The 24,695-nt window shown below is 42.5% G+C and overlaps 2 protein-coding genes across 2 annotated transcripts in view; one reads left to right on the top strand and one right to left on the bottom strand.

Moving 5' to 3' along the window:
• snx27a (sorting nexin 27a) overlaps positions 1 to 4,787 on the top strand; it is a 16,299-nt gene extending 11,512 nt beyond the window's left edge. Inside the window, exon 13 of the mRNA XM_069516290.1 lies at positions 695 to 4,787. Within this exon, the coding sequence (XP_069372391.1) occupies positions 695 to 765 (71 nt within the window). The 3' untranslated portion in view covers positions 766 to 4,787. The remainder of the gene's footprint in view (positions 1 to 694) is intronic.
• Positions 3,726 to 24,695, bottom strand: chrna11 (cholinergic receptor, nicotinic, alpha 11). The gene is made up of 10 exons (XM_020102454.2): positions 24,376 to 24,695; positions 22,294 to 22,433; positions 21,915 to 21,959; positions 21,547 to 21,656; positions 21,387 to 21,466; positions 18,881 to 19,048; positions 18,596 to 18,790; positions 15,958 to 16,044; positions 14,470 to 14,579; positions 3,726 to 12,793 (listed from the first exon to the last, which is right to left on the bottom strand). Exons 1-10 carry the CDS (start codon positions 24,425 to 24,427, stop codon positions 12,056 to 12,058), a joined length of 1,725 nt encoding a protein of 574 aa, XP_019958013.1. The 5' UTR covers positions 24,428 to 24,695; the 3' UTR covers positions 3,726 to 12,055.

The raw sequence follows: 24,695 nt of genomic DNA, 5'->3' as shown, positions 1-24,695 counted from the left end.
GATGGTCCTAAAGGCTTAAATATATGGGAATCCTTTACAGGTTTATGAGCATTTTAAGTTCAGTGACATTAAATTGCACCTGGCCCTAGAAGAGGCGCATTCAGAAACGCTTGTATTGTTTTATCTATTTTCTGCAGCTCCTATTTCATTATAAGGAACTGAACAAAATCCAGCAGAAACTGCAGAGACATTTTATAGACTGTTCACCAGAGCCTCACAGAGCACTTAACAACTTAGCAGAGTAAATTCTCTTCCGAGGCTATCGGGTTACTGAGAGAAGACACATCCTGTGGAGTGAAGTAGGTATTCAGAATAGATGCACATAGAGGCATGTGACTCACTGTCAGAGTCATCAAGGGGAAGTTGAAACTATTTCCCCCTTGGCTAACGAAATAAACAAGACATGCAAAACAAGTATGTGGACGAGCAACTCGAAGAACAAGAATGAGTGGGAAACATTCGTAGTTGTAAGAGAACAGACCGATTACAACGGAGGAAATAATGGACAGCTAAAGACAGAGAAGCTGAGAAGGGAAAGGAAGTCAGAGACAAGGTGAGGGAGACATCGTGCTGCAAAGCGACAGACTCAGACACACTGAAATCTATGTTGTATTGTGGAAGCATTTTCATAAGTCGCATGATGTTCGAAATCAGCCCATCATTTAGACTTCCCTGAACCGTCTCTCTGTTCCAGAGATTCTGCCTCCTCTGGAGACACAGCAAAAGGGATGGCGCCACCTAGGGGGGGAGATTGCAACTTCCTAAAACCGTTGGTCACCACACAAACTAGAACTGGTCCACTTGCATCATTACAGCCACCCCTGAGCGCGCCCATCAACAAACACAGGACTGAGTGACGGACTGAGGCGATCCACGCCCCCCGAAAACTGAACTGACGAATGTGGGAAATTGGAATAGTCACACGTAACCAAACCCAGGGATACACACAGCAAGAAGAGCAATGAAAGTTAACAAAAGCCAGCTTTCATGTCATTTACTAGATCTCCATAGTGTGTCTGTTGTTTTCCTCCATGCAATCTCCCTGAGATGTGGCAGGACACGAGCAAAATTCTCGCCACCGGTTGAGATCTAACGCATATCTACAGTGTGTGACTGGTCAGCGTCGACCACAGCGCTGCAGTAACATTTGCTCAAAGCAACTTGACGACGCTTGGGTCTCCTACTTGGATGGATTCAGCCTGAGGCCCCTCGACGCGGCCGCTGATGAACTTGAGCTATGTCGACGGAGAAGAAAACAATAAGGGTTTTCACTTCTGTCAGTTAGTGACAAAGAAAGCAAAGTCATGCTTTTACACTGATGCTGGACATTAACACATAAATGATGTTTTCTATCTGTGAGGTCAGAAGTATTCTGTCTTTGTCAGAAAACATCAGCGACACAAATGTAACTAAAACAACTAAACAAAAACTGATGGGAGGGAACACGTTTTTAATTATATGTTTGGTTAACATAAATATAGGTTAATGTAAGACCTTTAATAATTGGTTTCTTGATCTAACACAGTGAAACACTAACTGATTTGCATTCAAGCTGCTCTTTCTAATCTTTGTTCATCACTTCTTCTGGTTTAACCTTCATTACTTGAAAACCACGTCAACCGTTAATGTCAGTATGGGTATTCAAGTGTTTTATTATGGTGATTTTGCGGAGTTGAGAGGAAAAGGCTTTCTCCTTCTCATCTCTGTGCAAGAATGAGGGGCCAAAGCTTTGACGATGTTGAAATGTCACATGTTCTGCGCAAGGAATCTGGTCCGACGGAATATGAATTTAAGTATGGAGACGGGAGATGTTTTGAGTGGGTGAGCTGCTGTTTTTCTGAACGGACAGCAGGGGGAAGCAGAGTGTAAGACAAACGTAGTGGGATTTTGAAGAAGTAGAAATCTCATGGAGTGCTCCCTCGGGCTCTGTAACTCACCCAAAAGTATTCCTCCACTGCAGTTTGTCCATTAACCACGTCAGGAGGACAGATGCTGTATGTGTGTGTGTGTGTGTGTGTGTGTGTTGAACTGAGCATAGATGGTGCATGAAGTTGTGCGGCTGCAACCATGGCCATCAGCATACAGAGCAATGCAGGCATCTGTCTGCCTCTTGAAAATGGATACAGTATTAGCCGTGTGTGCATATGACATGATTATATGACACTTTTATGATTTACACAGATTGATTTTATTTTGAAATTTCATTTCATTTTAAAATTTTCTGTCAGTTTGAAACATTTTCTCTCACTTAAGGAAATAGCATCTGAACAGAGACGGTTTGCGCAAATGAGCTGATTTCTCCTGAATGCGATAAGAGTTTTGTTTATCCCACGAAGTGCTAGTAGGTTTTTCCTCAGCCAATTCATTACTGACTCGCTCTTGTCCTTCACTCAACCTTCTGGCAGAAACCAAAAAACCTGAAACAGAGAGATGTTTTTATTTAATCACTCTGAATTGTAGAGCAGGTTCGACTTTATATGTCTCTTGTTTCGTACGATCGATCTTTTAGCTTCCGGTTGGATAAAATGTCTATTTCATGTCAAGGTTTAGTCACAATTTGCTTTTCAGTCTGTCATCTTGGAGCAGGCTCTCGTGTTAGTGTGTGTGCGTGGCTGCTGTGTTTTGTGTATATGTCCTCTATGTCTATCAATGACATTGCTGATAAGCTTTCAAGCTCTGATTGGACGTGTCTGATGAGCTGTCGGTGTGAGAGCCAGAAAATGAAGATGAGGTTTTTCTATCTATGTGAGAGTGGAGATGCCAGACAGATGGAGACAAATAGGAGGCGTCTCCTATTGTCATGCTCAGATTCCCAGCCACTCGGAGACACACAAACACACGCATATCCCCGTCTCCCTGCTGCTTTGGTTTGACAAAATTGTTAAATTCAGCCTCACAAGCTCTTTTGTTATTCCAGTTGTTGCCTCTTGAGGACAGGCATCAGTTACACAACAGCCTATAGCAATACATGTACGTACCAGACTGTGGCAGAATGATGTATGTTTTACACTCACACCAGAGACGGCTGGATTGAGATGGAGACTGCAATGTGCAAATTGCTGGATGGTCATTTTGACAGCTAAAGTAATGGCCAATTTAGAGATGGATGACGAGAATTAAAGCTGTTCAACCATGCTGTTTTTTTCCTCTTATAAACTCTAGAGGGAGGGTCAGATAGATTGTGTTGGGATGTGCGATTGTGTGTGTGTGTGTTGGTCTGTCCTGTCCTCTGCTCTCACTCCAGGTTGGTCTCCCGTCATCACAGGGAGATGTGGTTGCCGTGGCAGCACCACGTTGGCTCAACCCTCTTCTGTGTTCCTTTTATTCCTGTCAGGCAACTGACTCAACGATGTATTCAAATCAGTGTTGTTTTTTTAACCGTTTGATATTTGTTGTACGTCCCCGTGGCTCGTGCTGCTGTGAATATGCCTTTAGAAAACTGCTGTTTTTTTATAATTTTGTGTTTTCGGCTCGTCTCGTCCATGCCACGTGCCAGCCTCCGTTCTTCGGCAGTCGTTGGCAGGTGTGTGTACTGTCAGTCGTCGTCCGTCTCGGCCATCAGTGAGATAAATGTCATGGTAACGGTGTTTAAGTGAAAGCGGAGAGATGACAGGAATGTTAAGAAGCACGTCTTTGTACGGTTGGCCTGTGTTTGATAGTTCTTGTTCGTCAGTGTGCACTGTGCTGTGGGCCACCTGTGTTTGTGTCTGAAATGCTGGACAGGCTGAGCTTGTAAGAGAAAGATTATTTATGAAAAATGATCGAACTTTACGGATATAAAGAATGTTTCACTGTAAAACAAACATGGAGGCAGGGGAGTGAAACAAATTCACTGCGCATGAAACTCAGAAACTTTGCGTTCATCAGAACCTGTTGTTGAAGTGCACATCAAAATGATGCAGTTGCTATGGAAACCATCAGTTTTTCAGAGTCTCATGTGCCAAATCAGCACTGATTCCCATCCAACCTCATTCAGCTGCAGGTAACGTACAAGATCTTTTCTGATAGTTCAAAAAACATTTTGCAGGGCTCTCGGACTGCACTGTGTGAGGCAGTGTTCTCACTTTTGACACTGTCCTTTTCAGTCGGAGCTGCCAGGTTAGTCTCATCAAAAGCGCTTTTGTGTAGATTTGATGTTTGTCGACCTCTGGAACGCACGTCCAGCTCAGAGGGGCATTAGCTGCTGGCCTTTTAATTTCAGCTGACGTTCCCTACCTATGACTAAAATGAAAGGTGGATGTAAGTGCTGTTTGAAAAGTGTTAACCTTTATGTAATTACTTTCTGTTCATTGCTTTCGAACAGGGCTTTTCCATGACAAGTAGGCAGTGACATCAATTAAAAGTCTTGTATGTTTGTCTTCAGCATAACCTGTAAATAGCTGTTTTAAAAAAGTTTAAAAAAAAGATATCCTTTGGACAAAATGCACTCTTGTTTCTCCAACTCAAAACTTTTATTTATTTAAGCAGAAATTATAAATATTGGGGAAATGTTAGTGTACAATGCTAGAGCCACCGTCGAATCATTAATTTAGTGTGTGGGCAACAGATGGAGGATTAGTTTAAACCACACAGTGAAACAAGAGAAGCAGTGTTGCATTTACTAAGTGTCGAAAGACGTCGATTAACACTTGATGCTGAACTACGCTACAACATGGAGAGTTTTATATCTAAAAAAAACACAAAGGTTTACTAACCAATAAAAGAAAAAGGACAAAAAGATTTGAAAATGTTGTGTAGAGTAATAAATTGTAACAATATTTTAAATAAAGTTATATATTGGGGAAAAATGCTGCTGGTCTTCATTTATTCACTCTCTCTCCAGGACGTGCGATGAACCGTGGAGGCTGTTTTCCTAATGTTGGCAGTAATCTTAATTGGCTTCCAGGAGGATTTTCTTCTTTTTTTTTTTTTACCATCGGTTAAATGTTAAAACACTCAGGTTGTGTTTTATCAATGTATAGATTCACCTCCTGTCCAGTGAGCCCAGGCCAACATCAAGACTGCAAAGACATAAAGCAACAGCAAGCGCTCATCTGGGACAATTAACTTGTTGAAGGAAAAAGACAAGAGCTCCTGTAATGAGGTTTTAATGTTTAAAATTAGAATTGGTCAAAATGTAACGGCTGTGAATATATTTCTCCAATTAGTTTGTCTTTCGTCGGCTGCCAAGAAAGAAGCCTCATTCATGCACTGTTGTAAGTCTCAAGGTTTACTTTAACCGCTTCCCTTTAGAGGAGATAAGTTTTGTAATCTGTGCCTGCGTGGGAGGCGTTTATGCAAAACGCAGCTCCTATTGAGTTGCTTGGTGGTAAATCTTGAGAGCAAAATTGTTTGGCACAGTGTGTTGATGAGAAGAGAAGACGGGATGGTCATGACGAGGAGCGAATGTGACAGTTTGCTAGTGGGAAGCATTTTAGTGTTGCTCAGCCCCACTTCAGTAGCTTAAGGAAGATGAGGAAGACGAACAGGAAATACAGTGTCTGCAATTATTTAGAGCTCAACAAGTGACCGAACAGACCGGGACTGCTTTCAGCTCATAGACTATTTAAAGCTGCTCAACGTGACTTGAAGTGAAGACAAACATCTCGATCGCTTCCTGATGGCTAGCTTTATAGGTCTTAAATCCCACCCACTGTGGGAAGAAATACGTTTTTTTTTTGTTTTTTTTGGTAGTTTTAGTTCAAGTGTTCATTTTGGTTTGGATTCATTATTTGATGCTATGCCCCATGTTTCAGCTTGATCAGTAGATATCTAAATTATTTCTATCTGTGCTGTGCTACACAAATTGTGTTATTGTCCAGTGCCCTTTTTAAAATTTCACATTTAAAAAGTTCCCATGGCTGAGGGGGTAGAGTGGTTGTCTTCCAACCAGAAGGTAGGTAGGCAGTTCAAATCCCATCTGCATGCTGAGGTGTCCTTGGGCAAGATGCTGAACCCTAAATTGCCCCTCATAGAATAATTGTTATTAGATGCACTGTATTAATGTGTGTGGGTGAATGTACTGTAAAGCGCTTTGAGTGTTCATCAGAACTAGAAAAGTGCTATATAGATACAAACCATTTACATTTCCTGCCTGAAAACTCTCTCAAGGTCTGCAGGCGAGAGAGGAGTGCTCTACTGTGTGTTACAGCTCCCGCAGCAGGGAGCGTGGCTGCTAATAAAAGGTCCACAGGCACATCATTCTAGCAGTGGAACAGGCTCAGTGACATTTTGATGGTCACATGCTGCACAGATCTTTATGTTGTTCGCTGGACTCAACAGGGGCTGTTACAGTCCATGATGGGGTCATAGTGGGACACTGAGGTGAAGTATTATTCAAGCCAGAAATACAGGACCTCTAAAAGCACCCGGTGGAACCAAACCTCACTGGCACTGCTGGCGTGAGAGTAATCCTTTCTTTAGATTTGTCTCCACCTGCGCTCACTTCTCTTTTTCATGTCCAACTCAGGAAGAAGGTAGAATTTGAACTGCTTTGTTTATACTCATTTGAATTGTCTCACTGATCAATCTTAATTAAGACTCTACAAACTACTATTAGTCCATAAATTCAGGTGATCCTTTAGTCTCGCTATGGAGAAATGTGCCTTTGTACAGCACAAAAAGAGGATATTGAAATTCAAGTAACGATACAGTATAAAAGTAGAAAGTAAAAATACATTGTAGACAGAATATATACATTGTAACAGTATTGCAAGTATATGATATTGAAATTGTATTGATAGTAAATGATTATCGCACAATATTGCCTGTACAAGTATATTCACATTATAATTGTCTGTAGCCAACATTAGCAGCTAATATCCTGGTCATTTAACAGTCAAAACCACAGTATTATTATTATTATTACCACCTCTAACTCCAGGAATTTACAATTTATACTGTAAATAAGTTTATTATGTTAAACAGTTGTGATGCATCTACATATAAACTATCCATCAGTACATAAAGGAACATTTGATCCACCACAGCCTGCTAGAAAATTAAAATGCTAATCAGTAGTCATAGTCTAAATTATTTTAGCAAGGGAATAGTTTCAGGGGCTATGCTTCAACATTACGTGTCTCTGAAGGAGACATCAATTTCAACATGTAATTAAGACCTGCTTCACACAGAAACAGAGTCATCTGAAGATTTTATAGAGGTCTTAAAATATGAACTTTTAAACCAAAGTAGATTGTTATTCATTTTTATTGTCTAGACTCCACATGACCTGCTTGAAATTTCAAGTACAAATCAAGTAATTCACACTGAAAGGTCTAAATGATATTAATCATAAAGTAAGACCAGAGTTGAGATAAATCTGCCCCTCGTTGCACGACACGTAGAAGGGATGAGGAGAAGATGAACATTCTTGTATAGTTTTAACAGTCGACTGATTTTAACTGTCAACTTTGAAAAACATCCTCCGATGCTCAGAGTAGCTGTTTACCCATGTAGTCACACCCGAGGGAAAATGTCCACTTAATGTCCTCCTGTGTTGAGGCTTCAGCTCCACACACAGACCGCTTGCTTTAGTGCTTGTCTTTTCTAACGCACAAGACAAGTAAACAGCTTTTTTTTTTGTCTGTTCCTTGTTTGCGTCTCAGAATGGAAGGACAGGTCTGCAATCTCTAACAACATTACATAACAAGCAAGTTATGTAACGTATAATTAAAAGGCAGTTTTAAATCAAGACTCCTCTATCACCCGTCATGCACAGAAGCTCCAGATTATCCCTGTTATACCTCTTTAGTAAACACATTTCAGTTGCACGCAATTGCAACCTTCTCCAGAGAGGCGCAACTGAAGATGGGTTTTAAATATGTCGCACAAACTGCACCATCATGAGTTTTAAACACAATTTTATATTTAGACAAAGTAAGTGAAGTGCAACAAAATGCATTGCAATTTCTAACTACTTATCATTCTATTTCTCATTTTTTTAAATGTTTGCTGTTTTGGAGGGAGATAGAGTGGGTTGGTCACTAACCCCCGGCTTCACCATTCCACGTGCCAAAGTGTTTGTGCCGGTAGTGTGTGTATGAAAGGTGATCGAGACTGTGTTGTTAGTGGAAAGGAGTTGACAGAAGTAGTTTGTATTTTACTTTGGGTTTGTTGAGGGCATTTTATTCTTTATTCTTCTACTAGTCGAGCAAAGAAATCAAAACTCGGTCAACTTAAAACCTGATGAAAACATTTGCCAAATCAGAACCTGCACAGACCAACCAGCCACCCATGACTTATTGGTTAAGGGGCCTGTGTTCCTCAGGGCGGACACCTTGTGTCCACTTAACCTTATGACCGCGCCGGCCTGGGCTGGTTAAACGGCCGACTGTAAACTGAGTGAATGTGGCTTGGCAGGATTAATCAAGCCTAACAACACATCTGTAGGAAGGCTCGCTGGGAGGAGTGAGCATCAATCACCGTATGGAGCTTCCCCCTCTCTCTCTCTCCCTCTCTCTCTCTCTCTCTCTCTCTTTCTTTCCCTCTCTCCCCCTCCCTCTGTGCTTCTCATCAGCCGCATCGACCAGCGCTTTGGGCCCTTGGTAATTAAAAGGCATCGATCGGCCTCAGCCGCAAGATGTCGGGACATAATCATGCAGCACAGCACGCTGGGACCCTTCCAGATAACAGGTGTTCATACACATGGCTGGTGCATCTGGATATGTTTAACATCCACATGTATGTAACTAGTGTGCTGTGCGAATATTAATGTGTGAATAAGTAGGAATTAATGTTTTATGCAGAGCATTTGCCTCGTAATGTTTTTCCCTGGTGTGTTTAGTCTTCTTTAACCCGTGGGCTTCTTTCTGGTTCATTTGTATGCTTTGAAGTGACTGCTTCTTTTTAGCTTCCATATCACCACCGCGTTTACACAGTCATGGAGCTGCGTGCGGCCTAATGTGCCTCCAGTGAGGTTCGGTGGAATTACCCATCTGCTAGAATATCTGAGGTTTTATTATTAAATGGGAATGGGGTGGGGAGAAAAAACAACAAACACTGATTGATTCTGTACATGCGGAAACCCTGCAGCTCATCTTCCATGTGCACATGCACACACACACACACACACACACACACACACACACACACACACACACACACACACACAGTCTTTACACACCATTTTTTATTCCATCTGAGTGAACACAGTAAATCTAAGTGCTGCTAGATTGCTGGCACTGCACATTTTTCTACCTCAGAGAGAAAGGGAGTCAGCCCATCAAACAGGGAACAAGGACCAGCACACGACTATAAATACCCCCCTGAGTCTGACACACTGACTGAGTGACACACTGGAGGCCAACCCCCCCCCCACCCCACCACACACACACACACACACACACACACACACACACACACACATGATGGACAAACGGTTGCATGGAAATATTTCTCTAATTTAGTTTTATTTCTGCAGTATATATTTTCCCTTGTGGTGTGATATACTGCGGTGGCCTTTCATTTGATGTCTGTGACTGAGTTATGCCTGTCTGCAGCACCCATCTCCCCCGCCTCTGTCCCTCATAAATCCGATGAATTACCCAGTATGCCCCTTCTTTCCCCCATTAACCCTCCCCACCCCCACCCCCACCCCCTTCTCTTCTTCCTGAACGAGTGATCAATTAAGGCCCTGTCCAGCTCTGCCTGCGCGTCAGCACTTTCTCTCCTCCTCCTATGCCCTCTCCCTGTCATTTTTCTCCTCTTTTCGGGTGTCGTGCCAGCCACTGTCAACACAGAGAGATGGGGAGCAGAGCAGACCAAAGGTGGGAGAAAAAAATTAAACAAGAGAAAATCCTTCATTTTGGGGATGAGAAATGTTCCGTGGAGATGAGACTGTTTCGGTTTGAGTATGAGCTGGAAAGAGAACATCCCTCTGCAAACCCCCCTCCCCTCTGACAGGAAGTTGACTTTCTGCCTGCGAGGGGACTTGACTGCAGAGAGTAGGTGAGAGCAGACAGAAGATGAAGGAAAGTGTAGAGATAAGAGATTTGTATCTGTGCCCTTACCATGTGTAGCAGAAAATGCACGTTTACAGCCACAAATGACAGAGATTGTAGGAAAAGAGCCAGACTGATTTATCAGCTGGCTGATAACATCGTCAGATATGAGCAGTTTATATTTACGCTGATATGAAAAGTTTTATTTTACAGGATACACAATGCAGAACAGTCTCATTTATGTATACATGGTACGTAAAAAACAATTCCAAGTGTTACCCGTTGGTTGTATTTGTTTTCTTTTTCTTTATAGTTATCTTTAATAAACTTTATGTAAGTGTAACTGTAAGATATCAAGCCTAATTAACGCCTTTTGTCATAATAATAACGAATAGGATTTCATTGCCAGATTTGAGTTTTTTTGAGATATACAGTATATCGGTCAATATATATTTTAAAAAACATTTTCTTACTGCCTGATGTCGGTATTGTCATGGGCCCATGGGCAAACCTTGATTGGCCAGGGTTTCTCTGTGTGGATTTTGCAAATGTGGAGTTTGTGTGGGTTTCGTACTCCAGCTTCCTCCCACAGTCCAAAGTCATGCAGATTGGGGTTAGGTTGATTGTAGGTAGGTTTGAAAGTGAATGTTGGTCCGGTGATGGACTGGTGAACTGTCCGGGATGTACCTCGCCTCTCGCCTAATGTCTGCTGGGATTGACTCCAGCTCCCTGCGACCCTTAAAAGATAAGCGCTATAGATGATGGAAGGAATGGATCTATAATTGAGGTCCAATTTTAAGAGTTACCACTTTATTAGGGAACAAATGGGCATGGAGCTGTGTCCTACACACAGTGTAGGAAAGTACTGGGGCTCTAAACCCCTGAGGAGATTTGACAGTAATTTGATGGGATGTGACTTACACTCCACATTAACTTGAGGATTTTGAATGATCTTAACCTCATTTGTGCTGATTTAAAGACCCGAACTCCTGTTTCAGCTATTAAATCTTTAATATGGTCCAATGTTTGATCAGTTAGGATCCTGCCAGACACAATTAGGTATCTGCTTCATGAGTTATTAATGGTTCAAGCCTCCGCTGTGGTGCAGCCACCGGCCACTGCCTTGTTGATGACCAGTTAATTCAGTTTAGCTCAGTCATGATAAGTGCTTCACAGCGTGCCCGTAGCTGAGGAGCTTTTGATCGCCACTGATTGCTGCAGATTGGCAATCGTCTCAAAGAGATAAGGCCTTGGAATTTTAAAGTGGTCTGCAAAGGGAGAGGGGACTTCATCTTTTAGAAGCTTTATTAGTCTTAAAGATTATCCCAGGTCTTTCAATTTGACGGTCATTAGATAGATGTGATTGAATAATAGATGAGATCTTCGTCTGTTCGTCCCTGCCGTTCTCGATCTTGATCTTTCGGTCCACTTTTGTATACCCGAGCATCAAGCTGCTTACTCCGCCTAAATCTGCCAATGACACGAGGGATGAAGTTTCATTTCTTATGACCGCTCTTTGTTGTCTGTCCTTGTAAAAGTCTCTTTCTCTCCTCGGCACTCTCTCCTCCTCACATCACTTGAACCGATGCAGTCTCCTCTTCATTGTGTGGGAGTGACGGCCTGTCTTTCCCTCCTCAAGAAAATAAAACAGCCAAATGACCGTCTTATTTATCTGTCCCTATCTATCTATGCCTTGTCTCTTCTCCTCTCGTCTCCTCTCAATCTCATCCTTGCTTTAAGAGCTGGTGTTATTTGAGGTTGCACAGGACTGATATCTTCTCTTCCTTTTTCCCTTTCCGACCCACCTCTCCTTTAATTGTTAAGGGAAAGTCTCTAGATTAACCACAATCCATTTCACCTTGTCAAGGATCTGATAAAGCACCCTGCATCAGCCTAATCTCATTTTACTTCACTCTGTATCTCCCTCCTCATCTGTTTTCTTCTTAGATTTCAGTACACAACAGAAATTATTGCAAAGAAAACCATTTGTTTTTTTTCCTATTTCCGAGTCCCTCGCAATCACAAATCACAAAACCCACAGTCCGCTGGAAATTGTGTTTCCAGGTCCACTCCATCCGTCATCTTACATTTAATTCCCCTCATCCATCCTGTCACACTTTTTTCCCTCTTTGCTTTCAAACAAAGTCCTTCGAAATAGCGTCTGCAAAGTTAGGAGCAGACATGAGGATAGAAATGGTGCATATGATGTTGAAAACGCTGAACGCTACCAGACAAAGACGATCGATCACAGCGCCGGCAAACTTCCACTGGTCGGCCACGCTCTCGGCCTCATCCTGCTCCCGGAAACGGTCTGCCATGTAACGCACCTCCTCTAGGATAGACTGTAGCTGGAGGTCTCCTATCCCTGCAGTCGAACACCCTCCAAGTCCTCCTGGTCCACCTCCAAACCCCCCACCACTGGAGACAGTGCTGGGACAGCCGACAGTATCCATGTTAGGGGTGGGAGGCGGTGGGGAGCTACAGAACTGGGATGACAGGTGTGGAGGTGGGCTTCCTGCTACTCGAGGTGGCCCCACCGAGATGTTATTCCTCTGGACGGACTCCGAGAGCATCGCAGGGTCCTCCATGCTCTGGAAGCCCATGTAAAGAAGGTTCCCATTGTTGTTGGCACTGGACTGGGAGTGGAGGTGGGGGTGTCCCGCGTGGAGGAGCCCCGTCTGGAGAGGAGCGAGATTCTGCGGGTGCAGCGGATGGAGGACGGGGTCCGTAGGGTTGGGGATGCTGCCGCTCTGGGAGCCCGAGGAGCAGCGGCGCAGATGAGGGGCGCATGGGGGCCGCTCTGGGTCGTCATTCTCTCCGGGCCGTTTCATACGCAGGAACCATGCTACCCACTGCAGCAAGACGAGCTGCACCTGTGGAGAGCAAAATATAGATTTAAAGATGAGGATGGCGGACAGGGTGTAGGTGAGAAAGAAAGATGAGGAAATATTAGAAAGCTTTAAAGCATTGAAACCCTTGATCTTTTGACTTAAGCTTTTAAAAAGCCTCTTTTGTTGCAGTGTTGTCTCCAACATTGCGTTTTGTTTCAAGACAACGCTGCACTTCTCTGAGCAGCAGAACGAGATCCTCACTGAGGGGCCCAGTGAAAGAGCCTGAGGCAAAGGAGATCTTTCTGCTTTAAGTGAATTCCCAGAAGACACAATATTCAAAGTTTTAAATTCAAACTGTGGAATCGTAGACGCTCAGATTACTGCTCATGACCGTAATGAGCTGAGCACTAATGTTTCCATTAACTGCAGCATTAAGATAAAAAGAAGATGCTGCACCTCGCTCCCCCTTATTTCCACTCCAATATATTTCTTCTTCTCTCCTCTCTTGTACACTCTCCTCTTTTATCTTCTCTGTGTTTCTCTCTGTTTCCACCTTCCTCTCCTCTGTTTTTCCTCCTCTTTGGTCTCCTCCTTATCTCCACTCTATATTTGCTCTTTTCTTCTCTCTTATCCTTGTTTATCTCCTTTCCTCCTCTCCTTTCTTCCCCCCTCTTGTCCTTTTTTTGTCCTCTCTCTGTGCCTCATTTCCTCTCATCTGGACACAAACTACATGTCCCCTGAAATGCCATATTGTACCAACAGCATCCAGATGGGTGTCTGGCATCTAATGAGAAGCTAATGCCCAGATGACTGCTCAATTAGTCTCTGCGAGTGTGTTTACGGACCAGGTAACAGTCCCTGTTGTTGATGCTGTTTTTGTCCAAGCTGCAATTATGAACTGTGCTGGTTCGATGCCCTCGTCTGAACCACACCAATAAGCCCGTTAATTGGCCCGCGAACTGTCTGAACGGGTCATTCATCAACAGGATGTCCTTGCGATTTGTTTAAACGCAGCATCTGTACCCTTACACAACCAAACTTTTATTAGGTAATGAAGCTCTGCCGATTTCTCTTTGCAGTCCCAACATAAATCACGAAGTAAAATACGTCCATAAATGCCATAAACATAATTCGAGAAATTTACAGACTAAATATCAGTTGTCTTATTTGTCAAAAAGATCCAAATGATGTTTAGATTTCTTGTCATTATTTAAGTGTTTTTTCCATAACTCACTTTTTTTGATACATTCACATCAGAGAAAAACTTTTGTAAAAAAAAAAAAAAGTCTTGATAGAGTTTTAGCATTAAACACCAGGCAAGAAGAGTGAAAGAAAGGAATGAATAAATTGAATCCGCCCACATATTCAGAGTGCTTTGAAACGCTCTCCAGTTGAAGTCTGTGTCTCGGCATTTGATGAACACACTCAGGCAGACTGATGCTGCCGGATGACTCACTGCCGAGGAAGTCGGAGAATGAAAACAGAAATGAAACTATACAGCAGAGGGGCACAGGTAGAGCACCAACAGATGGATGAAATAAATGTTATGGAAAATTGCAGAGCAGAGGAGTGGCACTATAATGCTGATGTAGAGATCAACAGAGGAAATCTATCATGTCTGAATATATGGAGAGGAGCAATTTAAAAAACGATTTTAAAAAGCATGATGTATGTAGCTGATTATTTATTTGACATTATGACGGAGAGTGTGAGCTCACCCATTTTGGCATGGTTCCTCCATTTGGATCGTGGTGATGATACTGCAGAACCACCACTGTGGCGATGACAGACATCCCAACGATTATCATTATACTGGCAAAGTACTGACCTTTGGAAGAGAAAAGTATCGAACATTGTGAGATTTCATTTTCTTTTGGCCAATGCAGTTCTGAATTTGCACCAAGGCTGATAAATGTCTGAATAAATAACCAGAGACAAAAACTGAAGGTTATCATAAAAACAAAATGTCATTGTGTTCACCAGTTTCTTCAGCATCTATGAGTTGTTCTCTTCACTTCTTGTCAAGCAGTGCAAGGTCACGAGTTTCATTTTTCCTGTTTTGTTCACATTTTATTCCAACCTGAGACCCGCTGCCAGCACCACCGCTCTGCTTGTTGCAATATTGTGTTTGCAAATCATCAAAGAAATCTAGACTATGCCTGAGTATGTATTCTTAATGGAAAAAAAATGCTGAAAGCTTGTGTTTTTTATTTTTCCTAATCGCCAGGATTTGTGTCTTTGGGCAAACGTTGCCTTGCATCAGTCTCTGGCTCTAATCGTAGTACATTATACATAATTTCCTCTAATGTGCCCACAATCAGTTCTGCCAATTAAACTTGAAGGCGAGCAGATGGCTTAAATAAATTTTGTTGTTCTGTGTTTTTGAGACACTTTTTTTGGTTTATTAGCGCAACGTATTTTTAAGCTTTCATCTAAATGAACAGACTGAGGATAAGGGGTGTGAGGAACCCGGCAGATTGTAGTGAGTTCAGTCGTTCCGCCACTTTGGTCCGGACTTAATTATCAGAGCAACTATCTCGTTGATTGTAAGGTCATTTTCGTGGAAGCGTTTGTTGCCCCCAGAGGATGAATGCTGGAACCTTTGGTGATCCTCTGATATTTTACGTAGCGCCATCATAGGGTCAGAATTTTAATAAATGTGGTTTATGTCCAAATATCTGCAAAACCAATGACATTCAAACACCATCCACAGGGGGCAGACTGTAGTGACTTCAGTGACATAAAGATGGTGACGTTGTTCACCACTTTGGTGCTGAAGTATCTCGGCAACTATCAGATCAGATTTTCGTAAAAACGTTTGTGGTACCCAGAGCGTTAACGCTAGTACCTCTGTACTGTCGAACAGATTCACAGAGCCTCTAGTGTGGCTGTGCATTGATTTTGTTGATTTATAAATAAACCTGATTTTCAACCACGATAGAGTTCAAGCAAAAGCTTTTTCCAAAGCCCCTGAAATCACTTCTGAAGAGACGAAACACGGCAGAGACGAAATATTGATCATCACTGTCAGATCCTCCGGCTCTATTTCTAAGAGTAAAACATCTTTATGGCATACATAGACAATCACTACATGTTGTTGAATCAATAGGTTTTAATTGGGTGTTGTGGGCCCAGCTGAGCTATTTGCTCGTTAAAGGGGAGGTCACGCTACTGAAATAAATACACACAAACGGATTGTTACGTACCTATGAGAGGAACAGAGTCAGACGTGGCTGGCATGATCTCTGCGACCAGCAACATGAAAACAGTGAGAGACAGCAAGACAGTGATACCTGCAAAGATAGTTAGATAGATGTGAGTATGGAATGCCATAACTACATTTTGTCAAGCAGTCAGTATTGTGGTTTAGTCTCGTCCCGAGTGACGGTCGTCTTTCGTGAGTAAATTAGTGCGTTTGGTATTTTGATAAATGATTTCTCTCTGGATGAGATCAGGTTTGATTAATGTAAATGACAAGCTAATGCACCTAAACAGTAAAAATCACTTCCACACGGCAAATAGCAAAGTTTTTTTAACGCATCTCTTACACTCCTGCACCTCGTCTTCATTTATCCACCTCCACTATCTGTCTCACTTCTCCTGCACTCAGAATTTAAGGAGTGCTTTGCTGGCATAACTGTCCCCCTTTCAGAGGAATTCAATTAGGCCGAGAGATAAAATAGGAATGTCCTTTAAGGATATTAAGAAAATTAAAAGCTCCCAAAATATTCCCATTCCTTTTCTTTTGTTTCAGAAATGACACTTTATAAAAGCCATGGTCCTCAAACCCTAACAGGCCCAGTCACTTGTTCCCTGCGTCTCCTCCATCAAGCAGAGTGACAGAGTCTTTTCCTGGAAGGCATTGTGTAAGCTCTCTGCCTCTAATCAATTCACTAGCCTTAATTACATCAATAGGTTAATTGGCTGTATGTGACGGGGTTGGCATTTTTGGTCCAGTGGAGAAATGCTGCGTAATGCATCTGTATTGATGCTGAGGATAATTTGACAACGCTGTCGCTGCCGCTCAGATACGAGTCAAATCATATTTACCTAAAAGCTTAAGCACACATTGGATTTTTTATTTAGTGTATTGGATGAGTGAGCGGACTCGTACCCAGACAATTGTCAGAGAGGGTTAACATCACGATTAACTTGGACTATTTTCTCAAAATAGTGAAATGCCTTTTCTTTTTTGTGTCCAATAGTCAAAAACCAAACAATATTTACTTAATTATATTAAAATGCAACAGAGAATCGTTTATGTGCCCATCTTTTTTGCTCAACCCTCTGAAAATGGACCTTGGCCCCTTAATTTGCCCTGAGAGATTGTTGTTGTCTTAATAATCCTGTTTAAATCGATTTGAAATTAAAACAGTAACATCATTCATAATTTTTGCAGCAGAAAGCCAAGGTTTTGTTCTCCACCTCATCAAGTTGTACACTCCTCTACAAAAATAACTAATCAAATATCATTTTTCTATAAAGTGCCTATTTTATTAATCAACTTATATTTCCATGCAGCTCCTGTTAGAAAGGAAAAGAGTCTTGATGCGGTGAACATCACTCATCTCCACACAAGTCAAAGCAGATTTATTTGAAGCTGCTGTTTGACTGTAGCTCCTCTCTCTCTGTCTTCCAGCCTTTTGTGGTGTGGTTTGATTGTCTCCCACCTTTCCCTCCTTATCATTCCTCTCTCTCTTTGGTGCCGTCCTCTCACGTTGTTTTTCTTCTCAAATCCTCCCCCTGTCTGTGTTCCCCTTTCTCTGCCTTCCCCACTTCCATCCATCTCTGTTCCTCCTCCTCACTTTTCTCATCTTTCTGTTTTTTTCATGTAATCCGTCTCCTCCCTCAGCTCCACACTCTCCTCCTCGCCTCTTTCATAGTTCAAAGTACACTCCTGAAATTTTTTGCCTTTATACAGGAAATGGATCAGAGTGGATACAGACATTTATGAGGGATACGTAACCATTAAATAGAACATGTAAAAGCATAAATATGTGAATTTATTGTCATTTATACTCATATATTTCTGTATCCATTAAAGGTGCCCTGTTGTTTCTTATCACTGTACTTTAAATTAATTTCCTTCCTTAAAAAACTTAGAAATCATTTATACAAGCCTTAAACCTGCACTGTTTACATCCATGTTTTCTGCATTTCTTTGCATTAAATTAAAACATGGCTCTGAAGCAAGTGGCAAACCACGTGATGTGATCCATTGAGTTTTGGCATTTTGGCCATCACCTTCTTGTTTTTTTGAAACCAGAAGTAACCATATTCGGAGAAGCAGGGGGCTTTAAAACACTGCCCACCCCTCTGTAACCTGCAGCTATCGGACCGTAGTAGCTGTCAATCACACAGTATCCACGCACCAATGCAAACGGTCCTTTATCGTCTATTTAATTCTCATGATTGAGACAATAAACTCCTTTGGAAAATGTTTACTGATGTCATAAATCAATAAGTAGGGTTCTCTCATGGATTTCTATAGAAGCTGACTTCTTTTTGCAACCAGTGGAGTCTGCTGGTCATTTGAGAGAATAAAGGTTTCAGGCACTTCCACATTGGCTTCACTTTCAGAACCTGGAGGTCCATATTTATGCACAGTCTATGCTTCTATATGTGATACTAGGAGAGCAACATCAACAGAAGCACTGTGCAACATGACGTTGACTGAGTTGCATTGAAGCTTTGCACCACGCTGTTTTTTAACATTCTCAAAGAAGGAAACCAAGATATCAAACTAACAAGGCCACTTTCCTCTTCTCCCGCTGTCTCTTTGCCCCTCTGCTGCTGCCTTTAGGCACCTGTTTCATCGCTGATAGCTGCGATTGATCCACTCACCCAGCGAGATTTTCTCCCCAGAGTCAGCTGGCAGCACAAAGATGAGCAGAGTCATAGAAGAAAGCAGCACACAGGGGATGAGCAGATTCAGGGCATAGTAGAGCGTTCGTCGCCGTATTGTCACAACAAATGTCACATCTGGGTAGGGCTCCTTACAGCAATCATAGAAGACCTCATTTCTGGTGCCGGGAACTCCTGGAAAGAGGCAGAAAGAAGTTCCGTCTATTCTTGCTCTGTGACTAGACGTTTTAACGAGTGTAGAGGCAAAGGTTTCACCTCACTCACCCATTAGGTCCCACTCTCCGTTGGGCATGAAGCCCGAAATATCAGCATCACTCATTTGAAGGTCCAGCAGCCAACCATCATATGTCCAAGAGCCGAACTTCAGCTCACATTTCTGGATGTCAAAGGGAAACCAGCGGACGTCCACATTGCATGTGCTCATAAATATTCCTGAGAAGTAGACAAAGGACCACAGAAAGACAGAGATGGTCAACAATCAATTGTCTAAATGACATTATTGACCCCTTCAGTTTCTTGGGCAGAGTTGACATGGGAGAGATGTATTGGGAAGCCACTTGTGTCTGCAGGAAGCCTGTTTGGAATAAAAAGTTTATTCATTTCAATGTGACCAGCTCTAAAAACATTGAGGAAACTGCAGCACAGTGCAATAGGATTTTTAAAAACATTGTGCAAATTGAGTTCAGGGTCTGGGGAAGTGAAAGCAAAGATTAGATTAAAAAACAACATCCCACCAAAGAAATGCCTGTGGAAATTCGGCTGCAGGTGTGTCACTCAAAGGTTTCACATATAATGTTCTGCAAACAAACTGTGCTCTGCCTGCACACACAGCTGTTAGTTAAGCCTCAACATCAACAGTGACACTATAAAATGAGATTGTGCACAGTTGCTCTAATCAGATCACCACTTTTACTATGCAAAATAAATGGACCCACAGACACATGAGCAACCTCAAGCAAAAAATCATCGAGAATCCTTTTGCACGCTGGACACCAGTGATCACAGTGATCCTGGCAGTGGTCGCTGGCAAACTCTGGCCCTTAAAGTAATTGCTGAAATAAATGAATCAAGCCCGTTGAGACGTTTAGGATCAAAATGCCAGTGAAGCCTTACATATCTCAGAGGAAGTCATCACGAGGCTTCAGAGTGGAGAGATGAAAGATGTGTGAGCAGATTAGCAGGTTGATTGTTGCTTTCAAACAGAGGCTAAATAACTGAGTTGCCGCTTCTTGTATGTGTATCATGGGGATGTCTGTATAAGTTCTCACATCATTCATCCAGCAATATCCATACCGCTTATCCTTTGAGGGATGTTGGGCAGAACTGGAGCCGATTGCCAATCTCAGGGCCAACATACAGAAAACAAACATCCATTCAAATTTACGCTTATGTCAATTTAGAGTCCCCAATCTACCTAGTCCCACACAGACATAGGGAGAACCTGCAAACTACAGCCAGAAAGGTCAGGATTCAAATATGGATCCTGTGAGGCAACAGTGCTGCTATATACTCCCTGAAACTATTCACTTTAAATGGAACCAAGTGCAAATGCACCCTTTACAACCAATTCTAGTTTCATATAATAAGGACTACAGATAAGCATTTTAATCTAGCAGGTTCGCCGAAAGCCCAAGTCCTCGGAGAAAACCCAAGTGGACACATGGGAGATCATGCAAACGGATTCAAACCACTCAAATCATCAAACTGCTCAGGAAAAAGTAATCCAGTGCTCTGTGCACCTTCATCACAGTTTTGAAACCTGCCTCTAACCTTGAAACCCTCTCAAACAACACACTTCAATTTCTTCTCCCCCTTGCAGCATTTGCAGCTCCCAAAATAAACCTCATCACTCTGAAAAATCGTCTTCCAGGAAGGTGTCACGAGGCCTGGAGACGAGATTACCTTGTTGCAAAAGTCACCGGTTTGAGCTAAAACCCTGTTCCACCTTATCTCCTGTTCCACCACCTCTGCAGTGGCTGTGAGGCGTATTGTGCAGAAGATGGTATTCAGCAGCAGACACCTGGGATACGACAACGTTAAATGATTTACGCTGTGTGAAGCTCTGTGCCTGCCACCCACAGACCTGTTGCCTTTTTAGTGACTGACAATAACGAGCTGGAAAAGACCTCAACAGATGCAACCAGGCTTTTGCGAGGGAGTCTAAAAAGTTTGATGCTTATTCTTCTCCTCTTTCTCCTTGTTTTCCCTCCATTTCCACCCCCCCCTGCTGTCTTTCTCGTCGTGTTTTGGGGTAAAACTTCTCCTCCTCTCATTGTACCAAACCAGATCTTTTATTATCCCTCCCCCTAATTGGCTTTCATCCAAATCGCAGCATTAGGGAGCAGTATTTACATTCAGCCTGAGCCTATTAATAAACATGGATCACTGAAAAGAATTGATGGTGTGGCTTCCTGAGCCACGGTCGGATTCAACGTCAGCCTCACAGTCACCTGGTGTACAAAGGAATTACTGAGAAAATCCACAGTAAAGACCTGAAGGGAAACGCAGGGGAGCTGCTTTCTCGAGTTTGCACAGGTATTGCGTTTGAGTCGAGAGGAAGTGGAGGAAGCGAGTGTCTCCTATTTATAGGTGTTAGGGAATCTGTAGCCAATGAGTAACCAGGGATGTTGTCTTAAACTAATAGAATATTAATATCAAGTGAACAAACGGGGGAGACAGAGAAAGCAGGATGAGATTCCGCAGGGAGAAGAGCGAGGGATGTGATGGGATGAAAAGATAGAGAGAGAGAGGATGAGGAGGAGAGACTCACCTGGGGGCAGGTACTCGGCGTAGCCACTGGAGTTTACCAGAACGTTGGTCTTAAAGGTGGAGTCAAAGTCGTCATCTGCACTGAGGAAGCAGAGGAGAGGGAGTGACACTATTTGATTCAAAGATACCGTGTGTGAGGTGTGTGTTTGAACATGGATTACCTGTTGTAGAGCAGGATGTCAGGCGTCCACACCTGATCCGTGGTGAAGCGGAGGTTTTTAACGCCGGGGTGTTCACTCTGGTTCCACTGGAGATAGTGGTCGAACCAACTCTTAAACACACAGACACAGTTTTGATTTGTATCTTTATTTTCACCGATCCATTCTGGATTTCGTTTCAGACGCAACATAAATAAATAATCCAGTAGAAAGAAATTGGTTTGAGTGTGAAAAATGTGAGCGTTCTTGAAAACAACAGCAAATCCATTTGATTCACAGTCACTAGAATTTGCTAAGTCATGTAAAAACAAATCGCCTGAACCTAAAACAGCTGCAACGTCATTATCACCTCAAACATTTAAGGTTCTTACCATCCGTAGCCAAATGTTTGAAGTCAGCACCTGGTTCTTCTCATCCTGTGAAACGGTAAAACACTTTCAGCACATTTCTTTTCTAAAAATCATTTGCTCTGTCTCACACGTCTGAGAGTAGAATGTCCTAAAATTCATCTGAAAAGCCACATTTTTTAATAAGCCTTTTGATATCTGCATTTTTATTATCCCGAATATCACAGTTTCAATCATAAACTAATCGAATATTTAACTTGGCATCAAATTATATATACAATTTTCTAATTTCAGGCTAATCTCCATAATAATTAGCACAACAAGAAGCGTCTTGTTGTACTAATTAATCATCAAATGGATTAAAAACATACACAGTCAAAATACAGTTTATTTTCACACCTACCACGTCCATGATCTGTACCAGACTGAGGGAGAAGTAAACGGTGAGAGGGTGCGAGTCGTTCCACACCGGCCGCTCCATCCGGTTGTAGTCTTTCAGCAGATTCTTCAGCAGGTTCCTCTGGTGAGGGCCCTGCAACGACACTAAAGAGGCGGACAAATGTGACAAATATCTGATTTAATCTCCACGTGGGATAACAAGCCCCATTTAAATCAGAACAAAACCTCTCTTTGTTGAGATTTCGTTCAACTCCAATGGCTGATTAAGGCTGTTTCCTGTGAAGTGAATCTAAATGACACCAATCTTCAAGGAAAACTTCCAGTAACGATCTCACCAGGGAACCAAATGAGACTTTGTGGATTAAATGACAGTCAGGCAGAGATGGATACTTAAAATATATTAGGAAGAAAAACAAGTTGCTGAACAAATCATAAAGCATTGCCGTCAGGTACGGAATTTCCTCATCCATAAATAATCCAGAGGAACAAGACAGAAAAGAAAAGACAAAGAGGAAAAATGGAAAGTCCTCGAAACTGGACATCTGATGAAATAAGCAGCAATAAAAAGTGGTTATTTAATAATTCATTACACTTATCTTGACTTTTATGGGTTGAGCTTAGGCAAGTGAGACACAGAGTTTATGTCCAGACTGAAATATGAAACATTAACATTGAAAATAAAGATGCAAATAGATGGATAACAAAAATCAGAGACAGCCTGCTGATTAAACAGAATCTAATTAGAAATAGTTAGAGACCTTATAACAGCATAATCGCAGTAACAAATGTAGAATAGCGTTGGTGTGGTTTCTGAGGTAAGAAGGAAAATGTTCCGTTCAGAATAGTGAAGGATGTTTGGAACTGTAGCTTCTTCTTCTATGATTCTTGCCGAAGTGTCCAATTAACTCTAACCCCAATCTGGATAAAACCCACACAGACAATATTGAATTTGATTGAATGGTTTAATCCAATTTCTCAAAGTTTTACATCAACCAGTTATATCACGCTGATGGAATTACTATAAAGGGATTTCCTCGGTCGGTGCAATTAAAGATGTGTGTCTTGGTTTGGTGTTATATAACCCCGATAAAGTGCTAGAAAAGCAGATGCAGGATGTTCTGTATTTAGGACATTGATGAAAAGTGCAGAAACGTGTTTTTGATTCAGATTTTGAAGCAATTTAAGGGAATGTTTAAAGGGAGCGTCAAGGTTTAAAGGGTTGTGGAGTGGGTTTGAGTCCCTCTGCAGAATGAGGGTGCATGCACTACAGGCAGATGGTAGAGCTCTGGATGTTTTATGGAAATCTAGTTCTTTTAAAATTCAGTCTACAGACATAGCGTCTAAACATTTTGCCCTCTGTGCCCAGTATTCACAGTTCTCTCTCTTTTTGAAAGCACTCAAACAAGCAAACTGCAAAAACAAATCCTTGCTTGGACTTCTGCCTTTGGGGAAAGTTCACACGCTCCCCTCTCAGCTCTGTCATCCTCTGTCATCCTCTACATTCTGCTGCTCAGGGCCCCGTCAGCTCGGCTGCAGCAACACGTCCATCGAGGGGGGGGCGCGATGGAAGAGACGGTTTTTAAATGTGCAATTCGATTGATTTGTGACCTGTTTTTTCTTCTTTTTGTACGATCTCCCCTCCCCGACGTGCACACCCAGACTTATGGAGGAGCATTATGGAGGAAGGATGAGCGTATGAAATGTTATGCATGCTGCCGCTTTCACACTTATTTATTCTGCCTCACTGCACAGACTAGATGTCAATCTGCCCGTTCAAGCATCTCATGCAGAAGCTCCAGCCCTCAGGTCAGCACAACATGTGCATCCCCAAAAATAAGTGTACAGTTATGAAAAATCCCAAAGCTGTAAACAAGTCAGCAAACAGGTGAGTCAGATCCTCACTTTTCTGTTTTTCTAGCGTCTTTTTCTATTTCTAGTTTCAAATCTTATTCCAGTGTTCCCGGCTCAGTTGTCATGACCACAGACTCCCACTCCTGAATCCTGTGACAATTGGAGAATTTAGTGCGGCTGCTGCATCTGATTCCTAAAAGCAGAGGGAAAGAGAGAGGCGGGCGGCCGAGCTCACCGTGGATCAGAGCGGAGAATCCAGAGAGGAGCAGAGCCACCGAGTGCCACATCCTGGTGGTGAGGAGCAGGAGGGAAGAGGAGGCAGAAGAGGAAGAAGCTCCGGATGCTGGAGGAGAAGGTAGAAGGATGAGGAGGAAGAGGAGGGTAGGGAGGAGAGGAGAGGGAGGACACACACTCAGGAGGCTGCTGGAAATCCCCTGGTCTGCATCCAGTCAGCATCAGAGGGATGGAGCGTGTGTCAGGGAAGAGAGGCAATGCAAGAGGAGGAGAAGGAAGAGATGGTCTCTCTCTCGCTCTCTCTCTCTCTGCCTCTCTCTC

The sequence above is a fragment of the Paralichthys olivaceus genome, chromosome 20 (assembly GCF_024713975.1).
Source record: "Paralichthys olivaceus isolate ysfri-2021 chromosome 20, ASM2471397v2, whole genome shotgun sequence".
Taxonomy (NCBI): Eukaryota; Metazoa; Chordata; class Actinopteri; order Pleuronectiformes; family Paralichthyidae; genus Paralichthys; species Paralichthys olivaceus.
Note: the sequence above shows the minus strand (reverse complement) of the source record. Positions and strands in the feature narration are given on the sequence as shown.